Source organism: Oryctolagus cuniculus, chromosome 5, assembly GCF_051225735.1.
Source record: "Oryctolagus cuniculus isolate XC-2025 breed Fujian yellow rabbit chromosome 5, ASM5122573v1, whole genome shotgun sequence".
Lineage (NCBI taxonomy): Eukaryota > Metazoa > Chordata > Mammalia > Lagomorpha > Leporidae > Oryctolagus > Oryctolagus cuniculus.
Window position 1 is genome coordinate 131,876,047 of NC_142871.1, and position 17,633 is coordinate 131,893,679.

Consider the following 17,633-nt stretch of genomic DNA (forward strand, 5'->3'; position numbering starts at 1 on the left):
TTTGCGGGAGGGAGGCGGGAGAGGAGGCCTGCCAGGCTTCCCAGCAGGCCCCGCTTGGCTAGAGCTTGGTTGTGGATTTGGTTTTCACAAAACACAAAGCCGCCCGCTCGGAGCCTCTCCCGGGCCCAGGGGCCTGTGCCAGGCATGCATTCGTGTGGTGTGCTGCTGCCAGGCTGGGGGCTGGGCTGGGCAGAGGCAGCGGCCCCAGCTGGAGGGAGCTGGTGCCCCTGAAAAGCTCCCAGGGGCCCTGACTCCCCACTCAGGCTTCCTTCCTGTCTGAGCAGACCCCAGCTCACTGGGGTCCTAACTAGGAAGACTCCCGCGCACCTGCAATAGTGACAGCGCTGGCCGACATCTGTTAAGTGCCTGCTCTTTGCCGGACACTGAGCTCGTGGTGCTGCGGGGGTGCAGTTCTGTTGCCCTCTTATGCTTTGGGATCCTCATGGGTGCTTCTCCCACCCTCGCATGAACCTCTGTCTCTGTTACTTCCTCCCCGCCCCTGCTCAGTCCTTGTCACTTTCTGCTGAGGGTGGCTTCTCTCCTCCAAGCCAGGGTGGCCCTGGTAGCTGAGGGGCTCAGGATGGATACCTCTGCAGCCCTCTTTCCCAGAGGGACCCTAGGGGCAAGAGAGCTTCCTTCCTTCCAGGTTGCTCCCTCTGGTCTCACACGGCTCTCTCCTCCCCACCTCAGCAGAGGTGGTGCCATGGCAACCGGAGAGGAGGATTCTGGGAAGGGCCAGCCAGGTGGTCTTGCCCGCTCCTGCCTACCTTGTCTCCACTGTTGACTTCCCTGGCCATGCCCCCAGGGAGGGAGGAACCTGAGAAGTTTTTCACAGTGAGGTGTCAGCGGCTGGCACTCTGTGGTGGGCTGTTGCACATGACTTGCCGGCCTTTATGACACCACAAGGTCTAATTCCAGGATCGAGTCACTAAATATAGCCCAGTCACTTGAGTGGGAGGCAGGGAGGCGGTGTGGCCATGGGGATGGGCTGGTGGGGCAGAGGCTTCAGAAACGCATCTGGGTTCAGTTCCAGTTCTGCCTCAACCACTCACCGCGGGGGGACCCTGGGGTGCAGGACAGATGTGACAGTCCAAGTCTCCCCTGTGGGTGCAGGGGCCCAAGCGCTTGGGCCATCTTCCACTGCTTTTCCAGGGGTGTTAGCAGAGAGCTGAATCAGAAGTGGAGCAGCAGGGACTCGAACCGGCGCTCCATTTGGGATGCCGGTGCGGCAGGCGGCGGCCCCATGGACGCTTTCCTAGCCCAGCGCCTGTGTGTTTGGAGGAGGCCCTGCTAGGTGAGCCATGTCTCCAGTGCCAGGCCGTAGTAGCTCGGATGCTGTCACCGTGACCATTGTCACAGAAGCTGCTGCTTGGGAAGTGGCACAGGAGGTCCTGTGCACAGGCAGGTGACACAATATTGGGAGGAGACCGAGTCAGAGCCGGTGGCCGGGAGGCAGGGGGTAGAATTCCTGCCCCCCTCCCCCCTTTGGAGATCTGCTAGTGAGAGCATTCCCTGATGGCTGCCGTAGGTTGGAGATGGGGTGCTGTGCGCCCCGCCTTGCTGTCCTCTGTCGGTGGCAGACCTGGCCTTCCTCCCCCTCCCTCGTCCTCAGCCCCCAGGAGCCTGCTAATGGCAGCGACTCTTCGGTCCCTGGCTGTGCTGGAACTCCGATCCAATTGGCCTCCCCGTGCGCAAGTCCTTCACTCTTCCCCCCCAAACTGCTGACTTTCAAGTTGTTCAGAGGCTCAGCATTGTAATCACATCCTACGGCGCGCGCCACTTATGTGATTTCTCAGATTTTAGCCATAAAAGGAGGAGAAACCCTTCAGAGATGGAGGGGAAAAAAGAATACTTACACATAAGGAGGGCAGGTATTGCATTTCCTGATTTATAAATATACCTGGTGCTAAAGAAAATAGGTAGTTAAACTTTCTTGAACTGACTCTTGTTTAAAAAGAAAAAAAGATTGAGTATGCTATTTGGGGATTGAATGTGTCAGCTCCCCTTCAAGGGATGGTCACCTTTTTTTTTTTTTTTTTTTTTTTTTTTACAGGCAGAGTGGACAGTGAGAAAGACAGAGAGAAAGGTCTTCCTTTTCCGTTGGTTCACCCTCTAATGGCCGCTGCGGATGGCGCACCACGCTGATCCAAAGCCAGGAGCCAGGTGCTTTTCCTGGTCTCCCATGAGGGTGCAGGGCCCAAGCACTTGGGCCATCCTCCACTGCACTCCCAGGCCATAGCAGAGAGCTAGCCTGGAAGAGGGGCAACCGGGACAGAATCCGGCGCCCCGACTGGGACTAGAACCCGGTGTGCCGGCACCGCAGGCGGAGGATTAGCCTAGTGAGCCGTGGCGCTGGCCGGGATGGTCACCTTTTGAAAGGGACGCATGGGGCCAGCGCTGTGGCATAGAGGGTGAAGTCACCTCCCGCAGTGCCAGCATCCCATATGGGCACCGGTTTGATTCCCGGCCGCTCCAATTCCGATCCAGCTCTCTGCTATGGCCTGCGAAAGCAGTAGAAGATGGCCCAAGTCCTTGGGCCCCTGCACCCCCGTGGGAGACCCAGAAGAAGCTCCTGGCTCTTGGCTTCAGATCAGCAAAGCTCTGGCCATTGAGGCCAATTGGGGAGTGAACCAGCGGATGGAAGACCTCTGTCTCTCTCTTCCTCTCCTCTCTGTGTGTAACTCTGACATTCAAATAAATAAATAAATCTTTTTAAAAATAATAATTAAAAAAAAGGATGCAGGGAAGGGAGCAGTGACTGATATGAAGAACCCGCAATGCAGGCGCGGGGATTGGGAGTGATGAGGCTAGGGCAGGTGCACTGCCTTCACTGGGGTGGTCCCGGGACAGTTGGTGGAAGTAAAGGAGCAGGCTGCAGAGAGCTGGGCAGGACGTGCAGTCCAGGCAGGGGACAGGCGGTGCACAGGCCCTGAGGCCGGGCAAAGAGAGCCGTGTGGCTGGCCGCAGTGGGGAGGAGGAGGGCAGTAGAACGGAGCCGACTCAGGAGCAGGTGACAGGCAGGCTGTTGGAGAAGCCGTGGCTTTAACCCTGCAGGAAATGGGTGCCACGATGGGGCGCTGAGCAGAGGAAAAGCCAAGGCTGACTCAGGGCTGCCGAAGGGTCCCGAAAGGTTCCCGCGGGGCGTGGGCCATGCCGGGCGAGGCAGGAAGCAGGGAAGACTCACACAGCAGCAGGTGGTGGCAGTGGCTGGGGTGGCACAGTAGGAGGGATTGCGGCGTCAACCCTGAAGGTGAAGCTAGCCGGGGCCGTTGGTGGGCAGGGTTTGGGGTGGGTGACTCGGATTTCTCCCTGACACGGGGTCCACAGAGAGTGTATTCCTGGGGATCCAGTTGTGGGGGGGGGGGAGTGGCTCTCAGGTCATGGAAGTGTCTACGTATGTGTGTGTGTGTGTGTGTGCAGGGGGCAGGTGCAAAGGTTGGCTACCAGGGGTCAGTGGACAGGGAGCAGATAAAGCCTGCAGCCCCTTTGCATTTCTGCTGACTCCTGCTACCACCCCCCTACCTCCCTCTCCCAGGCTGGGGATGAGGCCTGGCCTGGAGGAGCCATGCCACTCCTCTACAGAGGCCGCATTAAGAAATTCCCAGCAGTCAGGCTATATAGCACCCCTCTTCCCACCCTGCAGCTGGGGCGTGGGGTGCCTTCCAGGAACTCAAGCTGGGGCCAGGAATCTGCAGTGGCCCGGGAAAGGGGAGCTGCATGCTGCCTGGCAGCAGGAGGCCCCCAGAAACCTGTCCTCCCGCCCCCTCCTCTTCCGTCCTGGGGGCGAAGGCCACCCTGCTCTCAAGCTGGGAGATCGATTTTCCTTTCAGCATTGTTACTGTTATCATTATCCGCTTAAACAACTTCATAGAAGGAAAGAGCCGCCCACTGACACCAGACGTGAACCATTCACTCCGGATTCCCTGTCCCACGGTCCGTTTATTTTTACGGAGCAGGACGCAGTGGGCCCTTGTGCTTCCTCAGCTGGCCGTGTCCCCTGCACTCATCTGCTGCTGTTGAGTGGACGCTCAGCCCTGTCATTTTCATGGCCTCCGGGCACCTCCTGCAAGGATGTGTTTGGGTCGCCGTGTCTCTGCTTCTGGGTGTCTGGATAGGAGCCAAGTCCCCTGTCTTTTAAATAGCTCTGCTGTGAATATCCTTATGTGAATTACTTTTTCCTTTTAAATTATTTCCTTGGGGCCTATTCCCCAAAGTGAGATTGCCTAATAGGTCACAGGATGGGAACAGTTTTATGGTTCTCATTTCGCACCGCCGGCTTGCGCTCCGGAGGGTTTGAGCCGGCGTTGCACACAGCCCAGCCACAACGGATTTTATGATTTTAATTTATTTTCACTGGTGTAAGAGGTGTATTATGACCTGCGCTCCAACTTCCAATTTTCGCTCCCGGAAGCCGTGCTTGGGCCTCGCAGCGCCTGGTAACAGTGAGGCCGACACAACTTTACGCGACACTTCCTCACGGCTCTCCGCGCTTGAGGTGACACAGCCCAGAGGGCCTGGCCTCTGCTCTGGAGTCTCCCTTTGGATTTGGCGACCTTCCTAGCACGTCACCCATTCCCTTCTCATCTGAGGGATCAGGGTCCCCAGATGTCCATATCAGCCCCAGTCCAGCGCCCTAGCCCATCGTCTCCCTGGGGTGGCCGCAGCCGGGCCTGAGCCGCGACCCCGAGCTGAGCCCTGTGCTTCGAGGCAGGGTCTCAGCTGCGTGGGGTGCAGAGGCAGCCGGGTTGTGCCCTTGGCGCGGCGCTGTTGGGCTTTTGGTCAGGTGGGGCTTTGGCAACTCCCTGCCTAAGCAAAGGCACGGCTCGCCCCACTGCTGGCCCAGGCTGTGCATTCTGGGTTACAAGGGAGGGGTGGGTCTCTGGCCCCGCCCAAGAGATGCCCTACTATTAGGAACTGTGCCTCAGGCTTCTAAGGCCAGAGACACCTGGGGCCCTCTGCATTGGGATCAAAGGACCTTTTCAGGGAGACACGCCCCGAGCTGTGGGTTGGGTTTTATTCTACCCCCCACCCTCCTTTTTTTTAAAAAATATTTTTTAGTTTTTTTTTATTTATTTGACAGGTAGAGTTACAGACAGTGAGAGAGAGAGAGAGAGAAAGAGAGAGAGACAGAAAGGTCTTCCTTCCGTTGGTTCATCCCCCCAAATGGCCGCTACGGCCGGCGCTGCGTGGATCTGAAGCCAGGAGCCAAGCGCTTCCTCCTGGTCTCCCATGGGGTGCAGGGCCCAAGCACTTGGGCCATCCTCCACTGCACTCCCTGGCCACAGCAGAGAGCTGGCCTGGAAAGAGGGGCAACCGGCACAGAACCCCGCGCCCGTATGGGATGCTGGCACTGCAGGGGGAGGTTTAACCAAGTGAGCCATGGCGCCGGGCCCCCACCCTCCTTTTTAAAAATATTTATTTATTTGAAAGAGTGACAGAGAAAGGGAGAGAGAGAGACAGATCTTCCAGCCACTGGTTCATTCCCCAAATGGCTACAATGGCCAGGTCTGGGCCAGGTTGAAACCGGGAGCCAGGGACTCCATTCAGATTTCCTGCGTGGGTGCAGGGCCCCAACCACTTAGGCCATCTTCTGCTGCTTTCTCAGGTGTGTTAGCAGGGAGCTGGATCAGAGGTGAGACAGGACTCCAACCAGCACTCTGACGTGAGATGCCAGTGTCGCAGGCGTTGGCACCATAACGCCAGCCCCATATTCCACTTCCTTCTTTTTTGAAGATATATTTATTTTATTTGAAAGTCAGAGTTACAGAGAGAAGGAAAGGCAGAAAAAGAGACACACACACACACAGAGAGGTCTTCCATCCACTGATTCACTCTCCAAATGGCCACAATGGCCAGTATTGAGCCAGGCCAAAGCTAGGAGCTAAGAACTTCCTCCAGATCTCCCACATGGATGCAGGGGCCCAACCACTTGGGCCATCTTCTACTGCTATCCCAGGCCATAGCAGAGAGCTGGATTGGAAGAGGAGCAGCCAGGACTCAAACCAGCGCTCATATGGGGTGCCGGCACCGCATGTAGCAGCTTTACCTGCTACACCACAGCGCTGGCCCCTTCCACTTCATTCTAACTGTCCTTCTAGAATATCTACTGTGCATCCACACCGTGCTCAATAGCGTCCCAGTCCCATTCTCACCAGGTATTTTAAAAAGTTTGTAGAAAAATGGAATAAGAAATATGAGTTTATTTTGGTGCAGAAAATTTTGTGGTCCAAAAATAATTGTTTTTCATAATACAATGAAAATGCATGTTATGAAAAAAAGCTATGCATGGATTTTAAAATTGGTTTTGCACCAAAATAAACTCATACTTTCCCTTTCGTTTCTGCACAACTTTTTTTTTTAAGATTTTATTTATTTATTTGAAAGTTAAGAGTTACAGAGAGAGAGGAGAGAGGAGAGAGAGAGAGAATGAGAGAGAGAGAGAAAGAGAAAGGTCTTCTTTCCATTGGTTCACTCCCCAAATGGCCGCAACGGCTGGAGCTGTACCAATCCGAAGCCAGGAGCCAGGAGCTTCTTCTCTTTCTCCCATGCGGGTGCAGGGGCCCAGCACGTGGGCCATCTTCCACTGCTTTCCCAGGCCACAGCAGAGAGCTGCATTGGAAGAGGAGCAGCCGGGACTAGAACCGGCACCCATATGGGATGCTGGCACTGCAGGCAGAGGATTAACCTACTGCGCCAAGGTGCCGTCCCCTCTGCACAACTTTTTGATGCCACTCCCCCCACAAGCAATGTGTTTCATGCTCAGTCTGGGGAGCACTGCCAGACCATTTTGCAGTCAGGAAACTGAGGCTGTAGCCGGCAGGGTTGAATGATCCGCCTCGTATCAACACAGCCATCACCGCAACAGGCTGCTGGGGCCTTGGCCGGATCTGAACTCTGGGCTGTGCCGGGTGCCGGGGTCTCTGTTCCCCAGGGGCGAGGCGAGCTCGGGTCTGTGGTTCCCAGGAGCCATCGTCTGCCCTCGTGGGTGGCAGCCCCTCCCTCCACCGTCAGCCTTGGGGGGCTGTTCTCTCTTTCAGCCCACCAGACTCCCGGCTTCCCTCCAAAGTAGACCTGCTCGTTCAGTGTTGTTTTCCCAAAGGCTCCTGGGCTACACTGTCAGATAACAATGGACCTGCAGTGTTCCGAGTACACACCAGGTCCTGGGCGTTGTGCTGTGGACGCCATGGGCATCATCTCATCTCATCCTCATAGCAACCTGGACGCTATTTCTGCTGGAGCCTGAGATGTAGCATTATCCCCATTTTTCAGATGAAGAAACTGAGGCTTAAGTAGGTCACACAACTTGCCCGATGTCACGTGGTCGTTCCGTAAGAGGTGAAGCCCTACCTTCCACCTTGCATAGGCCCTGGGGCTGGTTCAGGCCCCCAGACTGGCATGTTATGGCCTCCCGTGAGGCAACACCCAGCTGGTGGCCTGGGCCACTGTGCTTATCCTCACCCAGGACTGTTCTGCCTGCGCTGGCTTCAGCCTGATGTGCCCCCCTCATTGAGAGAGTTGATCCTGGTGTCCCGGGCCCTCAGATGCCTTCAGGGACCTGACAGTCCTCGGGTAGCATCCCAGAGCTCCCTAAGCGAGTGTGCAGATGCGGCTCCACCCGCCCGCGGACAGTGAGGGTCCTCTGAGCATGAGCTGCAGCCTCCATGCCCGCCTGCCTTCCGGGGGGGCCGGGACGCCCCTGGGCTGGCGCACAGGGACCGGCTACACACAGGTGCTTCTTAGGGGACCCCTCCTGCAGGGGGCGTGAGCTTCGCACACAGGGCCAGGCCTGCACCTGCAGAGGGAAGCAGAGCTTGTGTTTATGCTAAGCTGTGGTGATGGTGATGGCGTGGCAGCTGGTACGCTAACCCTTTCAGCTGGGGCTGCTCGCTGTGTTCCGGGACAGCACCCTTTGTACCCCAAGGCCAGGGCCACATGCACCTGGGCCAGGGAGAGATCAGCTGCCTGTGGGTTCGGTTTAGGCTGGCGAGAAAGGCCTCGTGAGGGAGAGCAGGTGCAGCAGTGTGGGTCGGTGACTCAGTGGCAGCTTGGATGGTGACTTGTGTGTCTCTGGAAGGGTTGGGAGAATGGGAAGGGAAGAGGAGGATGGAGAGGGAGAGGCTGATGACCTGAGAGAGATTGACCCGAGGTGCAAGGGTCAAAAGACTGACTGCAGGTGGGGCCGGTGCTGTGGCGTAGCGGGTAAAGCTGCCACCTGCAGTGCCGGCATCCCACATGGGCGCTGGTTCAAGTCCTGGCTGCTCCACTTCTGATCCAGCTCTCTGCCTGGGAAAGCAGTAGAAGATGGTCCAAGTGCTTGGGCCCTTGCACCTGCATGGGAGATCCAGAAAAAGCTCTTGGCTTTTGGATTGGCCCAGCTCTGGCTGTTGTAGACAACTGGGGAGTGAACCAGCAGATGAAGACCTCTCTCTCCCTCCCTCTCTGCATCCCTCTCTCTATGCCTCTCCTTCTCTCTCTGTGTAACTCTTTCAAATAAATAAATAAATCTTAAAAGAGAGAGAGAGAGAGACTGCAGGTGCTTTCTCTAGACCTGTGTTAGGGCCAGGCTGGAGGAGATGGTGGGGGGTTTTTGAGCCCAGAAGTGGAGGCTCCCCCAGACGCGCCACCGAGGCTGACTCACCTTGGCCCCATTAGAGACGTCTTGGGCTTTGGTAAAGCACAATAGGGCAGGGTTGATTTCCCGGAGACGCCCACAGTCCCTGAGAGAGGCTCAGAGCAACGTCCCTGGCAGGAGGCGGCCCAGGAAAACCTCGTCCCAGGCCCCCAGCCGCCATTCTCTGAGCAGCTAATTAAAAGAGAAAAGCTTGTTAATATTTCAGCACTGTTAACTCTGCTAAATTATTAAGTGTCCATTTGCATTACATGCATAAAAGGCTCGGTAAACATGTGCGTACCAGGAGCTGGGAAGGCAGAGGTGCATCGATGAGGGAGGCCTGGGTTGTCAGGATGCCGCACGGGACTGGCACAGCCAGCGCTGGGGTGTGCAGCCTGAGCCCCGAGTCCCCGCGTGGTGCCAGGCAGGCACTTGGGTGTGGACACACGCAGGGGTTGCCGTGAAAGGCAGGGGGCCGGACAGATTGCAGGCCAGGGCGTGTCCTCCTGCAGCTTACTGAGATCATGCTGAGCCTCAGCTTCCCCATCTGAAAAATGGGGCTTTTTTTTATTTATTTTTTTGACAGGCAGAGTGGACAGTGAGAGAGAGAGACAGAGAGAAAGGTCTTCCTTTTTGCTGTTGGTTCACCCTCCAATGGCCGCCACGGCCGGCGCACCGCACTGATCCGATGACAGGAGCCAGGTACTTATCCTGGTCTCCCACGGGGTGCAGGGCCCAAGGACATGGGCCATCCTCCATTGCACTCCCTGGCCACAGCAGAGAGCTGGCCTGGAAGAGGGGCAACCGGGACAGAATCCGGCGCCCCGACCGGGACTAGAACCCGGTGTGCCGGCGCCACAAGGCAGAGGATTAGACTATTGAGCCACGGTGCCGGCCAAAAAATGGGGCTCTTTATGAGCAGCAAATGAGTTAACAGAGAGAGCACTCAGACAATGAAGGAACTGTTATGGTTATGGTCACCTTATGGGGATGGGGTGGAGGGAGACCTGACGCATAGCACCGAGTTCTGGTTCTCAGCAGGTGCCAGTCTTATCCTGCTTCTTCCAGATCATATGCTTCCCTCATGCGGTGCCCAAGTGCCGTGGCTCCCTGCACGCCCAGCACCAGGGTTAGCGCCTCACACCGATGGAAGTTTGTTGAATGACTGCTAGATGGAACCCAGGACCCGAACACAGATCCCAATTCTGTATCATCTGGTCCCAGACATTCCACAGGACTTCTGAGGGGCGGCAGGAAGGGTGATGGCGCCTGCTCTGCTGTCTGGGGGCAGACAGAGCCAGCTTCAGGGGAGCGAGTCTGCAGCGCCCCCTCCTTCCGTCTCCTTGCCCCTCTCGCACACACTCTGCTCTTGCGGGGGTTTCCCAGCCTGGAGCAGGAAGCCGCACTGCAGCTCCGGCGTGGCCCGGCTGTGATCTGCCTTCGTAAATGGAGGCTGGGCAGGTGGGCTCATGGGGGGTCTCCTCTTGGAACCCCCATCGCACTTGCTTCTGCACCGCGGGTCGTGTTCCTGCCCCTTGCTTAGGAAACGCCCTAAGTTCCGGTGGGAATTCCCTGGAGAGCCCCGAGGGGCTGGGCTCAGTCCCCATCAGCTTGGGTTCCCCACCGGGCCTCAGCCACCAGTGGGGGTGCACACAGTGTGTAGGGGAGGTGAGAGTGAGCTGATAGGCCATCAGTGTCCTGCCTCAGCCCCAAGGGTGACGTTGCTGGAGCCACTTGCCACTCGCCAATTCTCAGCCAAGGAGCCGGGGAGGGCGTGGGCTGGCTGCGGCTGTTAGCTTCGCAGTAAGCCTTAGATCCCACTTGCCCAGTCGTTTTACAAAGCACTGCCGTCTCTCGAGGTGGGAAGAGGTGTTCAGGATGTGAAGAGGTGTTCTGTGAAGGGTTTTGTGGTCAAATAAACGTGGAAAGCACTGGGTGAAACCGCGTTCCACAGCTGCGTTCACTGGGGGACTTGTTGGAGTTTAATACAGCACATTCCGTGCCGGGCCTCCGACGGGCAGAGGGCGTGGCGACCCCCGGTGGCTGGCCGCTGGCTGTCAGACGCTGGTTCCCTTCGCCAGGAGGTTTTGTTGGCAGAGCTTGGGAGAGTGGGGGAGAAAATCTCACGGAGCAGAGACTTGAACTCATATTTTGTTCCAGCATCCTGGTCAGTTTCCTGTCTACCAGTGTGCTACCGAGCAGAGAGGGTCAGATCCAAGGGTGCCTCCGAGGTCCCCCCGGGAGCCTGTTCCCAGCGCAAACTCAGAGACCCCTCCCCTAAAGAGTAAGATTAGGAGGTGTTGCTGCCGCAAGGCCTGGAAATCTGCATTGCAACATGTTCTTCCCACCCCCACCCCAGCCCACCGAGGATACAAGGGAGGTTGGAGGCGGTGGTCCCTGGAGAACTGGGACAGTGACCAGAGCCCCAGCCTAGCAGATGGAGGACCTGGGTTTGAGTCCTGGCTCTGCCGCTGTCGGAGAGAGTGACTCGATTAGGTGTCTGCTTCTCTGCCTCATAACTGAGGTCTGGAGCTTCGAGGTGGGCGATGGACCCTGGGAAGCAGGGTCATCTGTGGGATGCTAGCACAGGCTGGTGTGTCCACATTGCTTCTGGCAGAGCAGGCACTATTTGTGATCCTTGATGCCAGGTTACTTCTTTGGTCCTCACAACAACCCCATTTTACAGATGAGAAAAACTGAGGCTTGTGTGAGCTGCCACACAGCTAAGTGTGCTGGGATTGTAAGAGGGAGATGGGGAAGGGGCTCCCTCTCACTGACCTCTCTTCGAACTTCGCAGCCCTGCTTAGCCCTCAGTGTGAATCTTGAATGTTTCATGGGACGTGTCTGCCAGTGTCTGCTTTGAGGGCACTGGGGCAGGCCTCTGCAGTCTCCTCTCCCCGTCTCTGGCTCCTATTGTAAACGCTGCCTGCGCCGTCATTTATTTTATTTATTTATTTATTTTGACAGGCAGAGTGGACAGTGAGAGAGAGAGACAGAGAGAAAGGTCTTCCTTTACCGTTGGTTCACCCTCCAATGGCCGGCGCGCTGCGGCCGGCGCACCGCGCTGATCTGAACCAGGATCCAGGTGCTTCTCCTGGTCTCCCAGGCGGGTGCAAGGCCCAAGCACTTGAGCCATCCTCCACTGCAGTCCCGGGCCACAGCAGAGAGCTGGCCTGGAAGAGGGGCAACCGGGACAGAATCCGGCGCCCCAACCGGGACTAGAACCCGGTGTGCTGGCGCCGCAAGGCGGAGGATTAGCCTAGTGAGCCGCGGCGCCGGCCTGCGCTGTCATTTATTGAGAGAGCACAGCTGTCTTACCCACGTGGTATTCAACCATCACTCCAGCCACGGGAGAAGGCACCACTGTCTGTGTTTCACTGATGCCAAGGCTCAGGGAGGTCAGGGCACTTGCCGCATGTCACCCAGCCAGAGGGCGGCAGAGCAGGGATCGAGTCCCGGAATGTCGGACTCCACAGCCCTGCTCCCTGTGGCTCTCCGGGGAAGACCTCACCTCTGCGCACTGCTCCAGGCTCTCGCCCCTGCTCTGGAGTCGGCGAAGCCGTCCATAGTGCTCCCTCACTTGCTCCATGGTTCCCCACCAGTGCTCTCTAGAGCCCTGTCTGGTTGCCTTTCCAATCAGATGCTGCCATTGCTGCCGCTGTGTATGGTGTTGGAGGCTGCAGTGGAGGGGGGAATTGGGGTGCGGAGTCCTCCCCGCCATTCCCAAGGCGAGCAGAGTCTAGGAGGGGCCGAGTCGCGTTCATGAGACTTAAGGTGTGTGTGTATGGGGTGGGGCAAGCCGAAATGCCAGGGCCAAGCGGGTGCAGGTGTCTGCTACCAGCAAGTGCTCCGTCCGGAAGGAGAATCCGTGCCTTGAGCCGAGTCGGTAGTGGGAAGGGGCTCATCAGGTAGGAACCGGGATGAAGGGAGCCATCGTTGTGATGGCTTCTGGACCACCATGCAGTCTCTCCGTCGGTGACAGAAGGCGTTCTCTTTCGTAAATGGAATGGTCACTTAGGGTGCGATCTTCAGCCAATTCCTGGGCACGTTTTTTATACATGTGTTCACCCACCCGCGTCGCCGCCACGTGTGTCAAGACATCCGCCAGACAGGACCCCAGCTATTCCCTAGAAGACTCTCCTGTGCCCACCCCACCCAATCCTAGGGCCTCTATTGCTGTAAGCTCCCTTTGTCCAGTTTTGAATTCTGAATGCGTGTGTTCCTACACTATGCTCCTTTCCGTCGGGGGTCTGTGACCCAGATTGGGACCGGGAGAGTCCAGAGTCACCTCAATTGGTAGTTCACTTTTTAAAAAGATTCATTTTATTTTATTTGAAACAGAGAGAGACACTGACAGTGACAGAGAGAGAGAGAGAGAGAGAGAGAGAGAGAGAGAGATCCTCCATCCGCTGCTTCACTTCCCAAATGGCTGCAATGGCCAGGGCCAGGCCAGGCCAGGCTGAAGCCAGGAGCCAGGAGCTTCTTCTGGGTGTCCCATGTGGGTAGCAGGGCCCCAGATACTTGGGCCATCTTCCGCTGCTTCCCCAGGTGCATTCACAGGGAGTTGGATTGGAGGTGGTGCAGCCAGGACTTGAACTGGCGCCTGGGTATGGGATGCTGGCATCAACACCAGCTCAGTAGTGCCTTTTTCTCTCACTTGCGTGTGATATTCCATTACATAAAAGTACCCGGATTGGATTGCCCTTGCCACGCTGAGGGACGTGTTGATCGGTCCTGTGTGTCGCCGTTAGAAATAAAGCTGCTGGGAAGATGCTTGCGCCTTGCTGTGGGATTGTCAGAGGCGCGCTTCTCTTTGGGGTGCATCCCCAGGAGCAGGTCAGCTGCATAATACTCAGTCAGCTGCAGTAGCCACTGGGAACCGTCCTTCCTGGAGGCTGTGCCAGAGCGGAACGGTCCCGTGCTACCTGCGCCCAGCCTCTTCGCCAGCTCCTTTTCAGCGTTGCTTATCAGTCACCAGAGCTTCTGTCATTACAACGCTGCCTCGCCCAGGGCAAGCCCCAGTACCCGAGATTGCAGCTTATCTCGCACCAGAGCCTGCTAAACAGATGTCTTCCTCACCGAGAAGCACCCCAGGCCTCGCGCAGACGTCCACGCGGGCCGTGGGCTTATCAGCGACTGGCATGTGCGTCCTCTCTTAGGGGGTCTTTTTTGGACGAGGTTTCCTGGGGTCCTTGGCCGCAGATGGCTGTCCCTTCCACGCACGGTCATGCTCACACATTTTCCCCGCCGGAGCCGACAGGTTCAGGCTCAGTCCTCAGACCCGAGGGTGCATCTTGTACAGGGACTGTGTGCTGACTGCAAAATGCAAAGCAAGTTCAAGCAGACCCCAGAAGTCACCCAGTCCATGTCCCAGGCTCAGAGAGGTGGACGGACCTCCCCAGGGTCACACAGCCTCTCTGTGGGAGCCAGGCACTTGGAGCCCAGATTCTGGGTGGTTGGCAGCTGTCACTGGCTGCAGAGCCTGCTTCCGTTGGCAGAGGGCTTCATGGAGAAGCACGGCCGGTGTCACCTCCTGTCGCTGCCCCACGGGAAGTTTCCCAGTGTGTTGCCAGGCTGCCTCTGGTCGGTTCATGTCTGTGCCCTCAGCGCAGGCTTCTGTGCGACATAGCACAGTGCGAGTTAGCAGGGTCTCCCCACAGCTACCACCGTGAGTTCTTAGGGTCGGCAGCATCCTCTGCATCTTAGCAATGAAGAAACTAAAGTGCAAAGGTCCCCTGTGGCTTACCCTGGGTCATGCACAGTGTGGACCTCTGCCCCGTCACTAGCACAGGGTCTTCCTGCTCTTTGGGCCTGGTTCAGAGGCTGCCTCCTCCTTGGAGCCCTCTGTGGTTCCTCCTCCAGCAGACGGGGTGTGTGTGGGGGGTTGTCTCCTCTGACCTTCTGGTACCTTCTCAAGGATCTCCTTGTGGGAGGTCTCCTTCATGGCCTGCCATGGTCGAGGCCTTGTGCTCAGGGGTTGGTGGGCTGAAAGAGAGGCAGGCTGAATCTGCTGGACACACAGGCCTGACTCTTCCTTATTGCACCATGGGAGTGCTGCCCATTCGGGCTACAAAGGGATGGAGCATGCCTGTCGATCATGGCGTGCTTCCTGGAGGAAGCTACGTATGGTATCTTACAGCTGCAGGGCACGAACTCTCTGTAGTCCCTTGTGTCCCTCATGCCCTGTGACAGCCCTAAGCATGCGGGTGTGAGGTTGGGGCTGTCTCCCTCCTTCCCAGTGCCTGGGTGCTGCGATGCAGGGGCTGGTCTGCCTTTAGGACGATGGGGCTGGACACCAGGGAGGGGCTGTGACACCGGCAAATTCAGTCACTTTCCTAGCCATGTCCTAGGCTTGGTCCCCCAGCCCTGGGCGCTGTGAGAGGTCAAAGGGGTGGAGCTACAGTACCCTGAGAGCTGCCAGCCCCCCACAACCCCCAGGACTCTGTGCCTTGGTGATGAAGCTGGGCACGGGCTCAGGGAGCCCCGAGAGACAAGGAGCAGGCCCCGGGGGGAGAGGCAGGGGCGACCTGCGGCGCGGGGCTTTGGGCGAGGCTGTCGGGAGGTGAGCCTGATGTGGCTGGGGCAGCCTGGGGTTTGTGGCTGCGGCAAGCGACTTGTTGAGAAAATGCTTTCAGGAGAAACCGAGGGAAGCAGGCGAGCGCAGCTGGGGCCTAGGAGGGTCAGCCTCGGCCTGTGCCCAGGGGGAGCCTGCGGACAGCGGCAGTGCCAGGGTCACCCCACCTTCAATGTGTGTGTGCGCATGTGCGTGAGTGTGCACACGAGTGTGCCTGAGCGTTCTTGTATGTGTATTGGGGAGGGGGGTCACCTCCTGGGCGCGTTCTTATTTCTTCTCCTGTTTTTCTAACGGAAATCGCCAGGCATTTGTGGCTAAGCAGCTCCTTTTGGCCGTGGGCGATCCCCTGGGGAAGGGGTGCTGCTGCACCCCGCGTCCCCCAGGCGCTGCAGCAGGAGCAGTAACGGATATGTGCAGACGCCTGAGCTGGCTAGGGAGCACGGGTCTCTCCCCAGCTCCACTGCTGGCCTGCACCCTGGCCGGGAGGTTCTTTCCTGGGCAGAGGACGTCCTGGGAGGGCAGCTCAGGTCCGGCGCTCCCGGCCTCGGGTGTGAACCTCCGGCCTGGCTCTTGGTCCCACCAGCTCCAGCGCAGGCGCAGATCGTGCACGCAGGCCAGGCGTGCGTGGTGAAGGAGGACAACGTGAGTGAGCGCGTCTACACCATCAGGGAGGGGGACACACTCGTGCTGCAGTGCCTGCTCACCGGGCACCCGCGACCCCAGGTAAGCACCCACTGAGGGAAGAAGGCCAGTGGCTGGGACATGGCCTCCCACATCCCTGGGGAGGGGCTGGCGGCCGTGGGCTGGTTCAGCCGCAAACCCTGATGGCTTTGGAGGGGGGCGCTGTGAGCCCCGCAGGGAGCAGACCCCTCCCTAGATGCTCCTTCGGCCACCGCCTGGTAACTGCTTTCTCCCTATAGCCTAGCCGTGGGGGAGGCACTGTTGGAGTCCCCACTTCACGGCAGGCTGGGGAGGGGGAGGTCGGGTGAACGCTGCAGGTCACACGGCCCTTGAGAGGGTGGGAGCAGAGGTTGAAGCCAGAACCAGAGTTCTCCGCCGCCGAGGACCCCACCTCCCAGCGTCTCCATCTTTGGGCTGGGGGCTGCACGGGTGACCGACAACCCAGGGTCTGCTTGCCAAAGCTTCTGGCAGGCACGCGCTGTGCTTCGGAGGCTCGGAGACCCGGAAGCCAAGTATCGGAGTATCCGGGAGCGCTCGGTGGAGTGTGTGACCGGCTGGCCAAGTGCACGGAGCTTGAGAGCTGACGGGAGGGGGCAGGGCGAGCGGGGTGGTGGGGGTGGAGGGAGGGAGGGAATGTGATAGGATCTTTAATATTCGGAGCAGCAGGAGAGGAGGCAGTTGGATCCTGGAAGGACAGTGGAGCACAAAATCCTTTTTCTGGATATTGGGGGGGAGGAGTGGCGTCAGTAGGTCTGGCTGTGAGACAAGCAGAGAGAGAGGAAGCTCTGGAAGACTCTTTTTTTTTTTTTTTTTTTTTGAGAGGCAGAGTTAGTGAGAGAGAGAGACACAGAGAAAGGTCCTCCTTTTTCCGTTGGTTCACCCCCAAGTGGTCGCTGCGGCTGGCGCACTGTGCTGATCCGAAGCCAAGAGCCAGGTGCTTCCTCCTGGTCTCCCATGCGGGTGCAGGGCCCAAGCACTTGGGCCATCCTCCACTGCCCTCCCGGGCCACAGCAGAGAGCTGGCCTGGAAGAGGAGCAACCGGGACAGAACCGGCGCCCCGACCGGGACTAGAACTCCGGGGTGCTGGTGCCACAGGCAGAGGATTAGCCAAGTGAGCTGAGGCGCTGGCCTGGAAGACTCTTTGCACCTGAAACCCTAACCGCTGCCTACAGCTTCTCAAAGCTTGTCTAGAAGTGAAACCAGCGCCGCAGATAGAGGTCGGGGTGGCCATGAAGGTGGCGAAGGCCTCCCTGGAAGCCAGGGTTGCACTGGCCACCTCTGGGCGGCCCCTTGGCTATCCCCATGCATGAGTGATTCATGGCCATGCCTCTGTGCACGTGAGCTTGACTTTGTGTTTCCATCCTGGGCTCATGTTTGGCTCTGCCCCCTCTCGCTCTCCACATCTCAGCGGGCTCACAGGTGTTCTATCAATAGCTCTTGCATGGCTCTCCTCCCTCTCTGCTCCTCATATTACATCCCCAGGTCATACCTCTGCGCCTGTCCCTTGAACCACTGCAGTAGGCGCAGAACTGGCCTCCCAGCCTCCTGCCTCTCCCCACCTCGCATTCAGGAGTGTGCTTATACCCAGCCTACTCTGTCCTATCGCTCCCTGCTCAGAAATCTTTAGAGGCTCCCCCGTCACTAACCAAACCCAGTCACGCTCCTGGCGTGGGGTTGAAGACCTTCTGTAACCTGGTCTGCACTTGCCTCTCCTGCCCTGCCTCCCAGGCCACCCACCTTATGCCCTGTGCTGTGAGCACACTTGCT

At 58.1% G+C, this 17,633-nt stretch overlaps 1 protein-coding gene across 2 annotated transcripts in view; it reads left to right on the forward strand.

Annotated features, from left to right (window-relative positions):
- MDGA1 (MAM domain containing glycosylphosphatidylinositol anchor 1) overlaps positions 1-17,633 on the forward strand; it is a 58,542-nt gene that overhangs the window by 14,047 nt on the left and 26,862 nt on the right. For both annotated transcript variants that reach the window (XM_089333981.1, XM_051854779.3), the window contains exon 2: positions 15,769-15,908. In XM_089333981.1, the coding sequence (XP_089190107.1) occupies positions 15,769-15,908 (140 nt within the window). The remainder of the gene's footprint in view (positions 1-15,768; positions 15,909-17,633) is intronic.